The 19,780-nt window shown below is 38.8% G+C and overlaps 4 protein-coding genes across 7 annotated transcripts; 1 reads left to right on the forward strand and 3 right to left on the reverse strand.

Annotated features, from left to right (window-relative positions):
• LOC104730149 (cytoplasmic 60S subunit biogenesis factor REI1 homolog 1-like) lies at positions 329-2,381 on the forward strand. Its single transcript, XM_010449259.2, has 5 exons — positions 329-621; positions 833-1,405; positions 1,499-1,668; positions 1,776-1,991; positions 2,077-2,381. Exons 1-5 carry the CDS (start codon positions 517-519, stop codon positions 2,231-2,233), a joined length of 1,221 nt encoding a protein of 406 aa, XP_010447561.1. The 5' UTR covers positions 329-516; the 3' UTR covers positions 2,234-2,381.
• Positions 2,378-7,878, reverse strand: LOC104730148. Of its 4 annotated transcripts, none has more exons than XM_010449258.2 (4): positions 7,714-7,878; positions 6,296-7,360; positions 2,734-2,770; positions 2,378-2,649 (listed from the first exon to the last, which is right to left on the reverse strand). In XM_010449258.2, exons 2-3 carry the CDS (start codon positions 7,204-7,206, stop codon positions 2,734-2,736), a joined length of 948 nt encoding a protein of 315 aa, XP_010447560.1. In that variant the 5' UTR covers positions 7,207-7,360; positions 7,714-7,878; the 3' UTR covers positions 2,378-2,649. The 4 variants fall into 4 exon arrangements, with proteins under 4 accessions (XP_010447560.1, XP_010447558.1, XP_010447559.1 ...); XM_010449256.2 differs by having other exon boundaries at positions 6,296-7,357; positions 7,714-7,877; XM_010449257.2 differs by lacking the exons at positions 6,296-7,360; positions 7,714-7,878 and adding exons at positions 3,042-4,106; positions 4,460-4,623.
• Positions 12,559-15,058, reverse strand: LOC104730150 (protein CHROMOSOME TRANSMISSION FIDELITY 7-like). Its single transcript, XM_010449260.1, has 6 exons — positions 14,697-15,058; positions 14,351-14,582; positions 14,152-14,247; positions 13,993-14,061; positions 12,870-13,198; positions 12,559-12,771 (listed from the first exon to the last, which is right to left on the reverse strand). Exons 1-6 carry the CDS (start codon positions 14,864-14,866, stop codon positions 12,639-12,641), a joined length of 1,029 nt encoding a protein of 342 aa, XP_010447562.1. The 5' UTR covers positions 14,867-15,058; the 3' UTR covers positions 12,559-12,638.
• On the reverse strand, positions 15,216-19,163 carry LOC104730152 (uncharacterized aarF domain-containing protein kinase At4g31390, chloroplastic). Its single transcript, XM_010449261.2, has 14 exons — positions 18,702-19,163; positions 18,317-18,523; positions 18,148-18,237; positions 17,900-18,046; positions 17,598-17,762; positions 17,351-17,491; positions 17,066-17,245; positions 16,772-16,967; positions 16,551-16,678; positions 16,340-16,411; positions 16,134-16,246; positions 15,909-16,032; positions 15,745-15,814; positions 15,216-15,477 (listed from the first exon to the last, which is right to left on the reverse strand). Exons 1-14 carry the CDS (start codon positions 19,053-19,055, stop codon positions 15,413-15,415), a joined length of 2,052 nt encoding a protein of 683 aa, XP_010447563.1. The 5' UTR covers positions 19,056-19,163; the 3' UTR covers positions 15,216-15,412.

Below are 19,780 nucleotides of genomic sequence, written 5' to 3' on the forward strand. Positions count from 1 at the left end.
TCGTGTGTCTATATACTCTGTGATATTTTTTTTTCCTTTTCAGAAAAAGTTATAGTTTGTTCTAAAGTAAATAAATATATACTCTGGTGATTTTTAGATACTATATTTGAAAGAAAGAAATAACTAATTCAAGTTAAATTTTTTTTAAAAAAACAGAAGAGAGAAATACCCTAAATTGTTTTTAATCACAAGTGTAATCCATGTTACAAGTTTAATTAATGGGCCACTTGCGATAGAAAAGAAAAATATTAATGGCCCAATAAAAGTAAAAATGGGCTTTATTTAGATCGGGTCGGATCTAAAAATCGGCGCCTTCGTCTTCATTTCAATGGCAATCAATCAATCAATCGACGCTCTTTTGTTAGAGAAAGAGAAACAATCGAAGAGCCGTCGTCACTTTACATATAAACGATCCTTATCCATCGAACAAGATTTTTTCTGATTTACATTTCTTGAATCGATCGAGATCGAGATTGAGATTGATATTGAGATTGAGATTACATTAGAGAGAGAGAGATGCCGGGTTTAACATGTAACGGATGTAACATGGAGTTCGACGGCGAAGAAGAGCGAAACCTTCATTACAAGTCTGATTGGCACCGCTACAATCTCAAGCGCAAGGTATCTATATCTCTTCTTTTTTTATCTGAAATCGAATTAGAACTCAACACGATTCGTATCTCGGGATTAGTATTGCGTCGATGAGATGAAAGTTTCTGAGAAATGGTTTGTAGATTCTTGAATTTTTTGATGTGTGTCTTTGCTTGTACGATTGTTTTGAAGCTTGATAGATTTGGTGGTTACCTATACGAATTTGATTGTTCTTGGTTAGGTGGCTGGAGTTCCTGGAGTTACAGAAGCTTTGTTTGAGGCTAGACAATCTGCTCTTGCTCTCGAGAAAAACAAATCTAATGAAGCACCTATGCTTTATAGTTGCGCAATCTGTGGTAAAGGTTACAGGAGTTCCAAGGCTCATGAGCAGCATCTTCAGTCACGGAGCCATGTTTTGCGGGTTTCACAAGGGACAACAACCAACGGTGAGGAGGATGTAGCCATTATCAGGCCGCTTCCTCGCCGTGTTCAACACAGGGGTTCCATTGATGATGATGATAGTGACGCTGAATGGGTGGAGGTTGATTCAGATGAGGAGTTGGCTGCTGCTGATGAAGCTTCTGATTCTTTGTCTAAGTTGAATGTTAATAATGACTCAGGATCTGCTGAAGATATGGATGATGATGATGCAGATAAGTACGAGCTGGATCCTACCTCTTGTTTGATGTGTGACAAAAAACACAAGACCTTAGAGAGCTGTATGGTTCACATGCATAAGCATCATGGTTTCTTCATTCCTGATGTTGAGTTTCTTAAGGATCCTGAAGGGCTTCTCACCTACCTTGGTCTTAAGGTTTGGCGTACTCATCAGTTTACCATTCAGTGTTGATTGTTGTGAAGCTTTGAATGCTCCTGTTTACTTAAACATACATGGCTCATCATTCAGGTCAAGAGAGACTTCATGTGTCTGTACTGCAATGAGCTGTGCCGTCCATTCAGCAGCTTAGAAGCTGTAAGGAAGCATATGGAAGCAAAGAGTCATTGCAAATTGCATTATGGTGATGGTGATGATGATGAAGATGCTGAACTGGAAGAGTTCTATGACTACAGCAGCAGGTTTTAACTCTCTTCTATCTCTGTGATTAATCTTGCTTTTACCTCTGTTCTTCTTTTTATCTTAAATCTTAATATGCACCTTCCTTTGGAAATTATAAATTGAGCAGCTATGTTGATGAAGTTGGAAAGCAGATTACTGTATCTGGTGAAACAGACAACACTGTAGAACTTGTTGGTGGTTCTGAGCTCGTGATCACAGAGAAATCTGAGAATGCAACAACGTCTAAAACTCTCGGGTCTCGTGAATTCATGCGTTACTACAGACAGAAGCCACCCCCAACTTCTCAAAACAGCAACCAGATAGTTGCCTCAATATCTTCAAGGTTTTTTTCTCCTCCGAACCTATTAAACTAGATAATCAGCTAGTTAACCTGACTAAGGTTATTCCCACAAATTGTAAATTCTCAGGTACAAGAGCCTGGGTCTAAAGACAGTACCAACAAAAGAGGAGACATTGAGGATGAAAGTGCGCAAGGAGATGAGCCAGAGAGGTGAGACGACGCGTACAAAGATCGGAGTGAAGAGTAATGTCATAAGAAACTTGCCCAATAACGTCCCCTATTAGTTCTGAGTTTGTCATACTCATTCTCTAGCGCTGGATTGTATGATGATTCCATGTACTTTGACCAAGTTGTGTGTTTCTACTTGGTAATAAGAGTAAGTTCTAAACAAAATGTGTTCACAGAAATAGTATAAATGTTACAATTGCTGCACGAACGTCGACTTTTTTGATTTACGTCTCTCAATATCTACATTGTTCAAAGATGCATGTAAAACAAAGAAGACGAAGGGTACTAAAATATTCAAAAAAAGGCTTTTTGTTTTCTTTTTGTACAAAAGGCTGCGACTGCGAGTAAATGTCACAAAACAAACCTACAATAAAATTTATCTGTAGAAAGAAAAAGAAGAGAGAGTTCCAAAACCAAGAACGCTGGCTACGAATAGGCTTGTCTGCGTCATTTGTTTCGCTTCAGTTTCCATCTGACAGAGAAAGTTGGTAAAGAAACATAAGACATTGACAAGAAGATGTAGAACCGAAAGCAAAGGAAACAGAAAAGTTGATACCTAATTTTCATAGAAGCGGGTTCGACGCCTTCTCGAACTGTAAATCGGAGAGAGTAAGGGCATTAAGCAATGTCTCTTAATTAACTATCACATATATAGCACAAGAAAGCTACTAATATGCCAGAGATAATCACAACAATAGGACCTGCTAAGCTAATTCATCATCATTCAATTCATAAATCATTCAATTCATAAGGTGCCTATTAACCTGGCTCTCTGGTAAAAGCCTCTAATATCATAAGAATGTATATATCTCTGCAGCTGCAATGATACCAAAATAGTGGTGTAAAGCAATAGATGATTCTGACCTTTGGTGGATAGAGCTACTTCTGTTAGCTCCACTGGTGCTGATGAACTCGTCATCGATCTCATCTACTCTATACTCAGGGAACTCTATGGATGCTACAGAGCTGTCATCAGAGTTGGAGTTATCATAACTAGAGCGGCGGCTCCCTCTCCTGCTCTCACTCATTCTTGATCTTCTTCGATTCCTGGCATTCCTTATATTGTCAAACATCTGATAGAGAATACAAGAGGTCCACCAGTTTCCTTCATTGTTAGGAACATCTTCAAACTCATCTCCCGTGTCATCATCTCCGTATTCGATCACATAGTCCCCTAAAACCACTCCTCTTGGAACTTCAGAGTGAATTGTGCTCAACACGTCGATAATTTCAGAAGACTGCTGAAAATTTTCCCAGTCAAGCTTTCGTGCAGGATCAATTTCAGAAGGGCGAGAATCAGGATGCTCAGAGAGAGCATGTTTGCGAAGCTCCAAGTAAGTACCCATAAACCTGCAACGTTCTTCCTCACAGCAACGTTTCTTCTCATCAAGAAGGAGACGAGCTTCTTCAACAACAAGCCAGCCAGTAACTTCACCTCTACAGAGAGGACACACAGGTTTGCAACTCTCTTCTAAAACCTTGGAACGAGGCTCATCAGGAGGTGGTGAAGGTGGAGGAGGAGGTGATTCAGCAGTACCACAGGCGCTAATGAAACGATCCAAACAGTTGGAGTGAAGGTGATCAGTGTTGCAGACAAAAGCACGGCAACCGTTTCCGAAAGAAGAGCACTGGAGAAGGACACCGTTGTGAGGGAAATCTAAACAAATGGGACAAGTCAAATCATCCAAATTGATAGTCAACTCAAGCTCTTGGATGCTAGAGAAGGTCTTCTTTGCTTGAAGCCGGTTTTCACAAACATGTTCCAGAGCCATCATAAATAAAAGTTCCAAACTTTTTTTAAATTCTCACTAAGATTACGATCCGCAAATGAAACAGTTTGATTCCAACTTATCAGGAAGAAGTGAAAGTTATCAGAATCTGAGTCCCATAAATCATATCATGGTGGAATCAGTTACTTGATGTAGCCTGCTGCACATGCAATGTAAAACGAGACTGATCAAACATCCAAAATCACAAATCTGCAAATAGGAAGACAATTCGAGATAATAGAGGCTTTCTCAGAAACCAAATTCGGTGAAATACGATTTCAGTTCCTTGGTGAAAACACGAAGAAGAACACCACAAAAACAAAAAACAAAAAGAGAGAAACGGATTCAAAAACTGAAACAAAATTCCAGGAAACCCGATCGCATAATCTAAAAAAAAAAACTATGAGAGAGGGCAGAAGAAGAAGAACCCTAAGGGGGGAAATTAGAAAAAAACGGATCTGAAACAGTAAGCATAGCGAAATCGAAGAAGGAGAAATCAAAGGGAAAGCTGACCTGAGAGAAGATGTTGATGGTGATGATGATGATGATGAAGAAGAGGGTTTGCTTGTGGGGATAGTGTATCTCTTCTCTCGCAGCAGTTGTGTAGACGAAAGCCTCTCTCTCTTCTCTCTCTCTCTCTCTCTTAATCAATCCCCATAAACCATTTTTTTTTTGTTCACCTTTTCATTACATTACATTAAATTAAGGGCTTATTAGAACTAGTATTTAATATTAATATAATTAGAGGCTTTTTCATTTCTTTACACTTTGAAGTTTATAAAATAACATAATGAAAAATATATATAAGGCTCATATTTTGAAATAGTAAGTTTTCAAATTACTGTATGACATTGATTAGATCAAATCAAACTACTCGAACTTGAACAAAACTTTTCTTTTCCATTTTATATTAAACTCGTTAGAATAATAATTAGCTTGTGGCAATTCGATTGGGACTACTAGTGGAACTTTTGTTTTATCTAGGATTAAAAATTGTAAATTATGTATTTGACCTTTTGCTAAAAATTCGCAGAAGCAAACAAAAGCTAGAAAAAAAACTATGTGCAATGTAATCTCAATCGGCCCATTAACTTAATTGGGCCTTAAGGCCGCTTTAATAAATGAAAACAAACGAAAACCTATTTGATGTTTAAAACGAAGAAAGGAAATTAGGAAAACGGTTTAGAGTTTAGGTAATGAAATCTCTTATTCTTATTATAAACAATTGAATGAGGTTACATATATATAGTGTTTGTATTAAACCGACAATAGACTAAGACAATAGACCGATGGGCCTTTGTGGCCGAGCCACATAACACGGACAGTATACGGGCCGGTCGATGGAGTCCACTAAGTGTTTTACAACACTCCCCCTTGGACGATATGACCGTGCCGATGCTAAGGGATCAATGCAATGTGCTTGGAGATGCTGCCTCATTAAAACTTTACCAGGAAAATCCATTGGGACAAAACCTTGGTGAAAGAAAAAGAATACAGCACACATTGCTCCCCCGGTTCCAAGCATCACTCTAAGTCCTTAAGCCTCCGCATTCCGATTTGATGCGTGAGCTTCTTGAATATAGTAGTCGGTAGTGATTTGGTGAAGAGATCGGCTGAGTTGTCGCATGATTGAACTTGAGCCACTTGAACTTCTCCGGCCTTTTGTAGTTCATGTGTGAAGAAGAACTTTGGTAGAATGTGCTTCGTCCGATCTCCCTTGAGCTGTGCGATGCAGGCCGTATTATCTTTGTATATGACCGTTGCTTCCTTATCATCGATCATGCCACTATCTGTCCGAATATGTTGAGTCATGGACCTCAACCAAACACACTCACGGCTGGCTTCATGGATTGCTAGGATCTCCGCATGATTTGATGATGTGGCCACAAGAGTTTGCTTCATAGAGCGCCATGAGATCGCAGTACCACCGTGTGTAAACACATAACCTGTTTGTGACTTACCATAGTGTGGATCGGATAGATAACCTGCATCAGCAAAACCAACTAAACCTTCTTTGTTATAGTTAGTATAAAATAAACCAAATTCTGTCGTTCCTTGTAGGTAACGCAGAACATGTTTAATACCATTCCAGTGCCTTATAGTCGGACAAGAGCTATATCTTTCTACGAGGTTCACGGCAAAACATATGTCTAGTCTAGTGTGGCTAGCCAAGAACATTAACGCTCCTATAGCACTGAGGTAAGGCACTTCTGGACCAAGAACTTCTTCATTGTCCTTCTTAGGAGCAAATGGATCTTTATTCACTTCAATACTTCTCACAACCATTGGGCTAGTCAATGAGTGAGCTTGGTCCATATTAANTGGTGTAAAGCAATAGATGATTCTGACCTTTGGTGGATAGAGCTACTTCTGTTAGCTCCACTGGTGCTGATGAACTCGTCATCGATCTCATCTACTCTATACTCAGGGAACTCTATGGATGCTACAGAGCTGTCATCAGAGTTGGAGTTATCATAACTAGAGCGGCGGCTCCCTCTCCTGCTCTCACTCATTCTTGATCTTCTTCGATTCCTGGCATTCCTTATATTGTCAAACATCTGATAGAGAATACAAGAGGTCCACCAGTTTCCTTCATTGTTAGGAACATCTTCAAACTCATCTCCCGTGTCATCATCTCCGTATTCGATCACATAGTCCCCTAAAACCACTCCTCTTGGAACTTCAGAGTGAATTGTGCTCAACACGTCGATAATTTCAGAAGACTGCTGAAAATTTTCCCAGTCAAGCTTTCGTGCAGGATCAATTTCAGAAGGGCGAGAATCAGGATGCTCAGAGAGAGCATGTTTGCGAAGCTCCAAGTAAGTACCCATAAACCTGCAACGTTCTTCCTCACAGCAACGTTTCTTCTCATCAAGAAGGAGACGAGCTTCTTCAACAACAAGCCAGCCAGTAACTTCACCTCTACAGAGAGGACACACAGGTTTGCAACTCTCTTCTAAAACCTTGGAACGAGGCTCATCAGGAGGTGGTGAAGGTGGAGGAGGAGGTGATTCAGCAGTACCACAGGCGCTAATGAAACGATCCAAACAGTTGGAGTGAAGGTGATCAGTGTTGCAGACAAAAGCACGGCAACCGTTTCCGAAAGAAGAGCACTGGAGAAGGACACCGTTGTGAGGGAAATCTAAACAAATGGGACAAGTCAAATCATCCAAATTGATAGTCAACTCAAGCTCTTGGATGCTAGAGAAGGTCTTCTTTGCTTGAAGCCGGTTTTCACAAACATGTTCCAGAGCCATCATAAATAAAAGTTCCAAACTTTTTTTAAATTCTCACTAAGATTACGATCCGCAAATGAAACAGTTTGATTCCAACTTATCAGGAAGAAGTGAAAGTTATCAGAATCTGAGTCCCATAAATCATATCATGGTGGAATCAGTTACTTGATGTAGCCTGCTGCACATGCAATGTAAAACGAGACTGATCAAACATCCAAAATCACAAATCTGCAAATAGGAAGACAATTCGAGATAATAGAGGCTTTCTCAGAAACCAAATTCGGTGAAATACGATTTCAGTTCCTTGGTGAAAACACGAAGAAGAACACCACAAAAACAAAAAACAAAAAGAGAGAAACGGATTCAAAAACTGAAACAAAATTCCAGGAAACCCGATCGCATAATCTAAAAAAAAAAACTATGAGAGAGGGCAGAAGAAGAAGAACCCTAAGGGGGGAAATTAGAAAAAAACGGATCTGAAACAGTAAGCATAGCGAAATCGAAGAAGGAGAAATCAAAGGGAAAGCTGACCTGAGAGAAGATGTTGATGGTGATGATGATGATGATGAAGAAGAGGGTTTGCTTGTGGGGATAGTGTATCTCTTCTCTCGCAGCAGTTGTGTAGACGAAAGCCTCTCTCTCTTCTCTCTCTCTCTCTCTCTTAATCAATCCCCATAAACCATTTTTTTTTTGTTCACCTTTTCATTACATTACATTAAATTAAGGGCTTATTAGAACTAGTATTTAATATTAATATAATTAGAGGCTTTTTCATTTCTTTACACTTTGAAGTTTATAAAATAACATAATGAAAAATATATATAAGGCTCATATTTTGAAATAGTAAGTTTTCAAATTACTGTATGACATTGATTAGATCAAATCAAACTACTCGAACTTGAACAAAACTTTTCTTTTCCATTTTATATTAAACTCGTTAGAATAATAATTAGCTTGTGGCAATTCGATTGGGACTACTAGTGGAACTTTTGTTTTATCTAGGATTAAAAATTGTAAATTATGTATTTGACCTTTTGCTAAAAATTCGCAGAAGCAAACAAAAGCTAGAAAAAAAACTATGTGCAATGTAATCTCAATCGGCCCATTAACTTAATTGGGCCTTAAGGCCGCTTTAATAAATGAAAACAAACGAAAACCTATTTGATGTTTAAAACGAAGAAAGGAAATTAGGAAAACGGTTTAGAGTTTAGGTAATGAAATCTCTTATTCTTATTATAAACAATTGAATGAGGTTACATATATATAGTGTTTGTATTAAACCGACAATAGACTAAGACAATAGACCGATGGGCCTTTGTGGCCGAGCCACATAACACGGACAGTATACGGGCCGGTCGATGGAGTCCACTAAGTGTTTTACAACACTCCCCCTTGGACGATATGACCGTGCCGATGCTAAGGGATCAATGCAATGTGCTTGGAGATGCTGCCTCATTAAAACTTTACCAGGAAAATCCATTGGGACAAAACCTTGGTGAAAGAAAAAGAATACAGCACACATTGCTCCCCCGGTTCCAAGCATCACTCTAAGTCCTTAAGCCTCCGCATTCCGATTTGATGCGTGAGCTTCTTGAATATAGTAGTCGGTAGTGATTTGGTGAAGAGATCGGCTGAGTTGTCGCATGATTGAACTTGAGCCACTTGAACTTCTCCGGCCTTTTGTAGTTCATGTGTGAAGAAGAACTTTGGTAGAATGTGCTTCGTCCGATCTCCCTTGAGCTGTGCGATGCAGGCCGTATTATCTTTGTATATGACCGTTGCTTCCTTATCATCGATCATGCCACTATCTGTCCGAATATGTTGAGTCATGGACCTCAACCAAACACACTCACGGCTGGCTTCATGGATTGCTAGGATCTCCGCATGATTTGATGATGTGGCCACAAGAGTTTGCTTCATAGAGCGCCATGAGATCGCAGTACCACCGTGTGTAAACACATAACCTGTTTGTGACTTACCATAGTGTGGATCGGATAGATAACCTGCATCAGCAAAACCAACTAAACCTTCTTTGTTATAGTTAGTATAAAATAAACCAAATTCTGTCGTTCCTTGTAGGTAACGCAGAACATGTTTAATACCATTCCAGTGCCTTATAGTCGGACAAGAGCTATATCTTTCTACGAGGTTCACGGCAAAACATATGTCTAGTCTAGTGTGGCTAGCCAAGAACATTAACGCTCCTATAGCACTGAGGTAAGGCACTTCTGGACCAAGAACTTCTTCATTGTCCTTCTTAGGAGCAAATGGATCTTTATTCACTTCAATACTTCTCACAACCATTGGGCTAGTCAATGAGTGAGCTTGGTCCATATTAAACCTCTTGAGTACCTTTTCTGTATATGCCTTTTGATGCACAAGGATCCCATTGTTTCTGTACTCAAGCTGCAATTCCAAACAGAATTTTGTCTTGCCTAGGTCTCTCATTTCAAATTTTTTCTTGAGATACTCTACTGTTTGGGCAATTTCTCCAGAGGTTCCAAGGATGTTTAAATCATCCACATAAACTGCTATTATCACAAATCCTTTGTTTGCAAACTTCTTTATGAATATACATGGACTGATTGGGTCATTCTTATAGCCTTCTCTAGCTAAATAATCACTTAATCGGTTATACCACATTCGACCACTCTGTTTCAGTTCATAAAGTGATTTGTCTAGCCTTATGCAGTACTGTTCTCGAGAACCACTCTTATCTTTGAGCTCAATACCCTCTGGTAATCTCATATAAATTTCATTATACAGTGGACCATATAAGTATGCAGTTACAAGATCCATTAACCACAAATCCAGTTTTTCTCTTACAGCCAGACTTATTAGATATCTAAAAGTCGTTGCATCCATCACAGGGGAGTAAGTCTCCTCATAATCTATTCCTAGTCTTTGAGAGAATCCTTGTGCTACAAGCCGTGCTTTATATCTCACAATTTCATTATTCTCATTTCTCTTCCTTACAAAGACCCACTTATGTCCAACTGGTTTAATTTCAGGTGTTGCCCTTATGATCGGACCAAACACACTTCTCTTCTTCAAAGAGTTTAACTCCACATCAATAGCTTCTTTCCATTTTAGCCAATCTTTGCTTTGAGTGCACTCTAATATAGATGTGGGTTCATGATCCTCATTTATCTCAAATGCTACCTTGTATGCAAATATATCATCAATGTCGACATCTTTTTCCATTGAATTCCAGACATGATATAGTTTATTGAGATCTTATTATTATCAATACCTTCAGGACCTTGAGGTTCAGCGTCCCAAACCTCACTTGGTTCCTTAGGCTTTTCCGCGGCTATGTTTGTATTTTCTGCATTTTCCCTAACCTCGGTTTGATTTGCACCTTTCTTAGATTTTCGAGGGTTCTTATCTTTGGAACCTAATGGTCTACCTCGTTTCAAACGGGCCTTAGACTCTGTAGCAACTTGATTATTGTTTTCCTTCTGAACATCAATACGTACTGGTGCATTGCAAGTTGGTATGTACAATTTTGTTACTCTCTTTGGGTCAGGAAAGGAATCTGGCAATTGATTAGCTAGCTTTTGTAAATGAATAATCTTTTGAACCTCCTTATTACATGCTAGAGTTCGAGGATCTTGCCAATTTAAGGATGTTTGATTCCATGTTAATTTCTTGACCAGCTTGCTAGTCTCACCACCTAACATAGGGAATTCGGACTCAACGAATTGACAGTCCGCGTATCTAGCCTTAAATAAATCTCCTGTCAATGGCTCAAGATACTTTATAATGGTGGGAGACTCATATCCAACATATATTCCCATCCTCCTTTGAGGTCCCATCTTAGTTCTCTGTGGTGGAGCAATAGGTACATAAACGGTATAACCAAATGTTTTGAGATGGGATATGTCTGGCTCTTGACCCGATAATAGTTGGGATGGTGAATATTTGTGTTCACTAGATGGCCTGATGCGTATAAGTTCTGCTGCATGTAAGACTGCGTGTCCCCAAGCTGACACAGGAAGCTTCGACCTCATTAGCAATGGCCGAGCTATCAATTGTATTCGTTTAATGAAGGATTCAGCTAATCCGTTTTGTGTATGGACATGTGCCACAGGATGTTCCACACTCACCCTATGGACATACAATAATCATTAAACGCTTGGGATGTAAATTCACCAGCATTGTCTAGACGTATAGTCTTAAGTGAGAAATCTGGAAAGTGTGCTCTTAGCCTTATAATTTGAGCCAACATCCTAGCAAGGGCTGAACGGCTAATACACTCTGGTTGGATCTGTTTTAGTACCAAGGGCTGAACGGCTAATATGTTTGGTTGGATGTTGAAGTCTTTTAGAAAAAGAATCAGAACACTTTGGTTGGATTGGTTTTGGTTACCACAGCTTTAAAAAGATCATCAGTCTTTGTGACTGTGATCCCTTTACCCATGGCTCGAAAAAATTCAGCAGTCTATGTGTCTGAGATTGATAAATACAATTCCTTTACCCGTGGCTTGAAAAAATCATCAGTCTTTGTGACTGAGACTGGGAGAAAACTCAATACTTTTACCCAAAGCTTATAAAAATCATCGGTCTATGTGACTGAGTAATATGATACCCACGACCTTAAACATTAGTCGTTACTCTTTAGACTAAGACCAATTCGAACATTGATCCCTTATGTTACGCACGGCTTGAAATATGAAATATTTAGACATGGATCTTGTTCGGTTTGTTGTTTCTGTCTTTAGACAAAGATACATTACAGTCTTAGACAGAGACTAAATTGGGAAAAACAAAGGATAGGTGTCGTTTTGGTGGAAGGAAGATGGTACCCACCGCTTTAATCACTAGTCTGAGACCGATTCGAACATTGATCCCTTATGGTACCCACGGCTTGAAATCTCGAGACATGGATCATGTTTGGTTTGTTGTTTCAGTCTTTAGACAAAGATGCATATCACTTTGGAGTGGTTTTAGTACCCACAACTTCAAAATCTTGTCTCTGTGACTGATTGGGAGAAAAAAATACCTTTTACCCAAACTTAAAGAATCATCAGTCTATGTGACTGAGATTGGGGGGAAAAAAGCTATTTTACCCAAGGCTTATAAAAATCATCAGTGACACTGAAACTGAGAAACATAACAATTAGGTTGGATTGGTTCTAGTTACCCACGGATTTAAAAAATCATCAGATTGGGAAACATCTTTGGTTTGATTGGTTTTAGTACCCACGGCTTAAAGAGTTTTTGGACAAAGACATTGTTAAGTCTTCAGTCTTTTTAGCCAAAGAAACATATCACAGGTATGAGGTCTTCTAAACAGATCACAGGTATATGGTATTCTAAACCTTCTCGAAAACTAAAAGAATGTGTTGCTCTTCTTGTTTGTAATGAGCCAATATTTACCAACTTGATAATATATATTAATAATATGTAAAGGTTATGTGACAGACAAAAAAAAGTATGGCTCTGAATATCTTCCTATGGAGCTTTATAAACTAAGAATGAAGAAGTTCCAAAATAACTAAAGCCAAAAGATCTTCCCATGGAGCTTGGTTGTGAAAATGCTAACTGGGATTTCTCCAACGTGCACCCATTGTTGCAAAAGCTTTCCCTGCGTTTTTTCATACAAAACAAACAAAAATGTCACCACCATGTTAAGAATATTAACAAATGAGAAAAGTTTTCACGAGGTTGGCTCGAGTTCTTTACCTCGTGGTATCAATTAACTGTGTGGCTATGCCTTTTCTTCTGTTAGAAGGTGAGACCCAAATCGCTCTAATTCCACAGATAGCTGGTTTAGCTTCTTCTTCACATACAATTGCTCCATTATCTACTCTATCATCTGAAGCTCGACATCTTTTTAATACCTCTCTTTGTAGCACAACGTTTCCAAACTGGATGGAGGTTGAAGGCGAGGAGGAGGTCTGTTTCTTTAACTGTCTTTCATCATCAGGAGGAGCTATAAGCTTGAATGCTTCTTTAATTGGTTCTGCAACTAGACATCCAGAGATCCTCTGAGAGGAAACGAATAGATAAACCTACACATAACAAGGTAGTTCTTGAAACAACTGAGTAAGTAATTGGAGGCTACACATAAAAAGGTAGTTCTTGAAACAACTGAGTAAGTAATTGGAGGCTACACATAACAAGGTAGTTCTTGAAACAACTGAGTAAGTAATTGGAGGCTACACATAAAAAGGTAGTTCTTGAAACAACTGAGTAAGTAATTGGAGGCTACACATAAAAAGGTAGTTCTTGAAACAACTGAGTAAGTAATTGGAGGCTACACATAACAAGGTAGTTCTTGAAACAACTGAGTAAGTAATTGGAGGCTACACATAAAAAGGTAGTTCTTGAAACAACTGAGTAAGTAATTGGAGGCTACACATAAAAAGGTAGTTCTTGAAACAACTGAGTAAGTAATTGGAGGCTACACATAACAAGGTAGTTCTTGAAACAACTGAGTAAGTAATTGGAGGCTACACATAACAAGGTAGTTCTTGAAACAACTGAGTAAGTAATTGGAAGCTATTGAAAACAGTTGGGCTATATCTTCTCTCTAGTGAATTTACTGAATGAGATCATCAAAGAAATCGAAGAAAGTCTTTTCTATCTCTCAAAATGAAATTTCTTGTGTTAATTCCCAGTGCTAGTCACAGAAATGGAAAGAATCACAATAAAGTTGAAGATTCTTCCTCCTTTAAATGTGGCAAAAAGTAAAGCAAGTATTCCCAATAAGTTTTGTATCAGATCATCATAGTTGGCTTATGAGCTATGGAACTTAATTGAAAATGTCAGTAAAGAAGACGTGGATAGATACAGGGTCATTTACCTTACAATGTTGGTGAAGAATCCAATCCTCACCTAGCTCAACCTCCATCATTTTCACAACCTCTTGCACCTGCAACCCATTAGATCCTCAAAATATGAAGAACCCAGTAACATATAAACAGCGCAAGTTGAATATATGGGAAAAAATAAAAAAAAGAACCTTGTTTCTGTGTGCAGGGGAATCATTTTCAGAAACCATAACAATGCGGCTCTTGTTGAATGAAGGCATTGTGAAGGCTTTCTCGTTTAGCCAACCCTGAGACCAATTAAAAAGCCCAACACTTTGAATCAAATACCCTCTCTACAATAGTCAATGAAAACATACGTCTTTCAACAGTACAGTGACAGAGCATCCAAACCTTAAAAGGGATTCCATTCATAAAAACCTTGTGAAAATCACGATGGTTCTTCTCATCTGATTCATCTCCAGGAGCATACTTAACTCCACACACATCGCAATGTCTGAGAAGGAAATCGGATTGCCCCAACTCTAAGTAAAATTGGGTATAACTCCGCTTCTTTTTCAGGTTCTTAGGTGCACAAGAGGAAGAAGAAGAAGAAGAAGAAGATCCTTTCTTAAGCACTTCACTTCTAAATACCCAAAATTAAGAGACACGCTTTATTAATTAGCACCCTAAACAGATAACCCAAAGAATCTCAAAAGGATTTGCCTTTAAAAACCCAAAAGATGATTGATTTGCTTACCTATCGGGAATCGCAGATCGGCGCTGGTATGTATTGACGATGACATTCCGATTTTGCTCCCAGACGGTTAAACCATCGTCTGCGTCTTCTGATGTTGTTACTGAGGCGGCGATAGTAGACGAAGAAGAAGATGAAGAGGGCTTGAAGAAAGTATTGATTTTAGCTTGCATTGTTTGAGTTCGATGAATCCTTCTTCTCAGGTTTCTTTTTCTCCCCTCATCTTCTGGGGATTTTGGCGCCAATCGAAAATTTGTTAACCTAAACTAAATCTAAGTGAAATTTTGGCGCCACTAGATTTTTTCCTCTTTTTTTTTTGTTGGGGGTCAAATAAGTAATTTTCATGCCGATTACAGAACCGGATAATGACATTGGATTGCATATTGTATAACATGGTATGCGATGCACATAGCACATAACAGTGTTGTGTGAGAACACTACAGCTTTGATTTGATGACGTCCATAAAATCTTTAGATATCACATTACATTAGACAACGTCAAAGCCTAAAGAGAGGACAGTGTGAAGTGAAGTTTCTGTGTGCTTTTTATATATAATTACATTTACATGTATGTATTGTGGTGTATTAAGTTACTTAATCACATGTATCCCACCGAAGATTAATCCCTATTAATCTACGTTTTCTCCCTGGCTATATTACCTCTTTCCTCTTTAACAGATCCCACAACAAAAAATGTAATTGAGAAGCCTATCATCATATCATCTGTCGGATAAAACCGAGTTGCTCCATGACAGCACGAAATCTCGAAATACATTTGGTAAATCTGCATTTAAAACAAAAAGGTACGAGATTCTCAGAATCATACAAAACTACTTGGAAGTAAGATTCCCATGTCTATCAAGAACGTCGACGGTCAAGTGATATGAGAGGTTGAAAATCTCAAGAGAAAAACAAATGCTTTCATGATGTCTTGTTAAGTTAACAATGCATATCTGAGATTGTCTTGTCTTATCTCTCCAATCCATACGACATTATTGGTGCAAAAAACCTTCATTATTTGGATGATAGATGAAAGGAGAAAAAAATTTACCTCGCACAACTTCCATGGCGAGTGTGGGAATATGCACTTCGTCTTCAACCAATCTGTATACGTCCGCAAGCTGCAAGAACCAAAGTAATTTTACTGCTTTAGATTGTCAATGGAGATGATAAATGCTACAGATATATAACTCTGCTGATGTTTGATGTATGAACCTCTTCTACGTGAAGCTTCGAGTCCTCTGTGAGTGCAAGAATAAGTTTCCTGCGGATGCCTTCATCAAGGAGGAAAAGACGAGCTCCGTCCTTAATGGTATCTGTCAAGTCAAGCTTACTTTCCCTGTAAGTTTTATGAGTAAACTATGGATTTAGAATTCAAGCTTCACAGGGTTAACAAGTGAGAATTTAGGAGCAACGCTTATATAAAACTCGGTTACTTACATACGCTCTACTCGTAGATTAGGATTGCTACTCATTTTGGCGACGTTTTCCTTTGCCAGTGATAAAAGGTTTTCCAGCCTTTTCCATTGGAAAACACCATCTTTGAATAGAACCTGACAGGTGGTAACAAGCGCTTTGATTTCAGCTGATGCGGATAACAATTCAACATATCATATATGAAACAAAATCAGAATTATCAATTTAACCTGTATCAAGCGTTCCCGAAGTGCAGGATTTGGATCCGTTAAAAGCCGTTTTGCTACATATGGATAAGCAACCTATATAACAGAAGTTAGCTTTTAGTATGGAAAGGGAACTATGAGTGAAAAAAATAGCTAGTATCTGCTCACTTCAGGATTTATATGTCAGCTCAATCAAATCTGAAAAGAAAAATCAAAAAAATAATCGTGGCTTCACCTCTAAAAATTTAAAATCAGGCTTCAGCGTGAAACAGATACCCTCCTGCGTAAGCAGAGAACGAATAACAAGAGAGAACCGCTCCGGGATACGGATAGGGAAGTCGTACACAAGCTTGTTGAATTGGCCTGCAACAAAAACGTGACACCGTTTCTTCAAATGTGAAAGGGGTGCTCAGTAAAGAAAACAAATTTGTTTGAGGAAAGCAATATATCAAGTACCTGTAACACTTCGAAAATTGAAATCTGCAAGTCCTTTCCCCGCAGAATTCTGCCAGATGGCTTCTAAAGCTGGAACGATAGGAGAAACATCGGTTTCCTTGGCCAAGAATCCGAGCCTAGTGAAATCATTTGCCATCTCCCCATAGTCCTCATTAACCGCATGAACAACAGCATCAATCAAAATTTGCTTGTTTTGCTGAGTAAAAAAAGTAAGGATTTTGTTTAGACTGTGAATGACAAAGTCGCTAGTTACTAAGGTTATTAGATACCTCGAAACCATTAAACTTAAATTACCTGACTCAGTACAGCAACATTACCAAAGTCCACATAAGCAATACGCCCATCCTGCATTGCAAAGATATTTCCAGGATGTGGATCTCCATGGAACAATCCAAATTCCAACAGCTGCCTTAGAGCAGCACTCACGCCAACAGTCAAGAATCCATTTAAATCGATACCCGCATCTTTGATGGCCTGAGTACAATTAGTAAAAGTCAGTACTCAGAGTATACTGTATTTTGACTTTTTAGAAAGGTATAAAGGAATATATATGGTTGGCCCCTATTTGAAAGTCATTACCTGTGGGTCAGTGCACCGAATACCATCGATCCATTCCATTACCAAAACCCGTGGACCACAAAGATTCTTGTATACTCGAGGAATTTTGACAGTGGGGTCATCTTTGAAGTTCTCCAGAAAGTCTTCAATGTTTCTGGCTTCCTGTAGGCAAGAACTTACGGTTAACCGGGATTATAGAAAGACTCATTTTTCAGATCATCAAAACAAAAGAAAAGCATAGAGTCAAATTGACAGTTATATGAGATACCAATGTATAGTCAAGCTCCTCCAAAAGCTTTTCTCCAAATTCATCAACTATTAGCTCTGCGTTGCAACCCAGTTTCTGTATACTGAAGCCATTTAAGAATGAGGCGAGGGTTCGAAAAAGAAAGAGATCCCGGTAAATTATGGGCTCTATTTGAGGTCGCTGCACCTGTATATATAATAACATAGATGTCAAACCCAAACTTTAAAACAGTTTTCAGTTTGATAAGCCTGTATGACATATCACAACTTTCAAAGAAGATAAACTCTACAGCCAAAGAGATTTTTTCAATTAAAAAAAAAAACCTTGATTGCAACATCCTCTCCAGTGGCACGTAGAGTAGCTCGATAAACTTGGCCCAAGCTTGCAGCCGCTATTGTTTGTGAAGAAATTTGGCTAAATAGGGCCTCAAGAGGTTGGCCTAACTCTTCCTCGATGATATTGAAAGCAACCTACAAAGTCCTTCAGCACTTAGCTTCACCACACGATGGCACATGATAACAAGAGAAATACCTGGCTCTACAAATCCCTCAAAAAAAGATAAGATTTTTACCTCGTTAGGGAATGGAGGAACATCATCTTGGAGTATGCAGAGCTCGTTCATGTAGTCTTCACGGATGATATCAGGCCTATTCGCCAAAACCTACCCCCATGTAAAGATATGTAAGTCGAAATCCCCGATAAAGCAATAAAAGTCCTCACAATAACATAGATCAACATACCTGACCAGCTTTAATAAACGAAGGCCCCAAGTTGCACAACAGGTTCCTAAGCTGACGAGCACGGAAGGGGACAACTTCCTCATCCCTTCCAACCATAAAATCATACATTAAAGTAGACCAATACAACCCAAGAGTCCAAACAATCTCCACACCCCTTGAAGCAAGAGAGACCACTGATCCTCTTGATTCCAGAACTTTACTCCTCACCTGATCACAACAACACCATTCAAGAATCCTTATAAGGACAGTACCAATCAAATCCAAGACGATAAACAAGTCTAAGCAGCTCAAATTAAGTGAATTCAACAAAATTGCAAAAGAGATAAAACAAATGAAATTGGCTGAAACTATTTGCGCAAAATCGAACTAGAAGCAATAATCATACAGTCTCCGGAGAATACTTTCGGAAGGGAACGCAAACGCCTCTCTCGATATCAAGCTGCTCAAGCGCGGAACTCGATTTCCCAACCCTATCCACCCCGCTCATTGCCGTTGTCATTATCGAAGCGTCCGTAGAATTCCGGCCGCCAACACCAGTCGACGCCGCCGCTCTAACGGTAAAATTAGAAGTCCGTACAGCCGAGAACGTCCTGCTCCGCCGCAACTCCACGGCGTCGATAGAAACTAGACTACGCGATAGAGCATCTCTCCGATCAAGAACCGCGCGATTTTTTCTCCGACGACGCTGGTTTAAGGAGAAATTAGGGTTTATCAAACTATTGCAGTGAATTGACTCCATGGATCAGCAGCGATGTACGGAGGGAGGATGATGATGATCGAAAGAAGAAGTGGATATGTTTCCGTTGGACAAAAACTAAAATAATTTATAATTACCAAAAATATAATAAATCGACTGCCACAACATATGTAATCTCTAGCAAAACGACCCCAAAACTTGTTTCTTGTATGTGGCCAAGAAAGGTGCAACGTTTTAGCAAATAAGAATACATATTCGTATGGTATAAAACGAATGATTAAAACCATGGAAGACTACTACAAGTTGACAAAGAAATTTACCAAATATTTCCATCATATTTCAAATATACTTATCGGTTTAAATTAAAGAAAATATTTTGTAAATTAAGAAATAGAATACGATTATACACGAACATGAAGTCATCATAATACCATCCAACCACGACTACAAAGTGTGGCGCCATTTGTCTTAGGTATCTCTTGTCATTAATTAGTCCTCAAGAAGGTCAATGATAACTTTGCAAGACTTCTTTGCTTTCACTGGACTTGTAAACAAAGCATATCAGTTCAAATATCAGGAATCGTGTGTCTGATCATCATTCAATAATATTCAGATATTGTTTTTATGTTTTCATTGTTTCCCTCTATGTGTCTATCATTCATGGCCCCAAATTTAAGCTTTTTTTTTTTGTTACTTGTAAACGGAAAAATAACTTCCGTTTGTGTTTGGTATTTGCGTTTGTCAAACTACAAAACAAATACAGTAGT

The sequence above is a fragment of the Camelina sativa genome, chromosome 12 (genome assembly GCF_000633955.1).
Source record: "Camelina sativa cultivar DH55 chromosome 12, Cs, whole genome shotgun sequence".
Classification (NCBI taxonomy): Eukaryota; Viridiplantae; Streptophyta; class Magnoliopsida; order Brassicales; family Brassicaceae; genus Camelina; species Camelina sativa.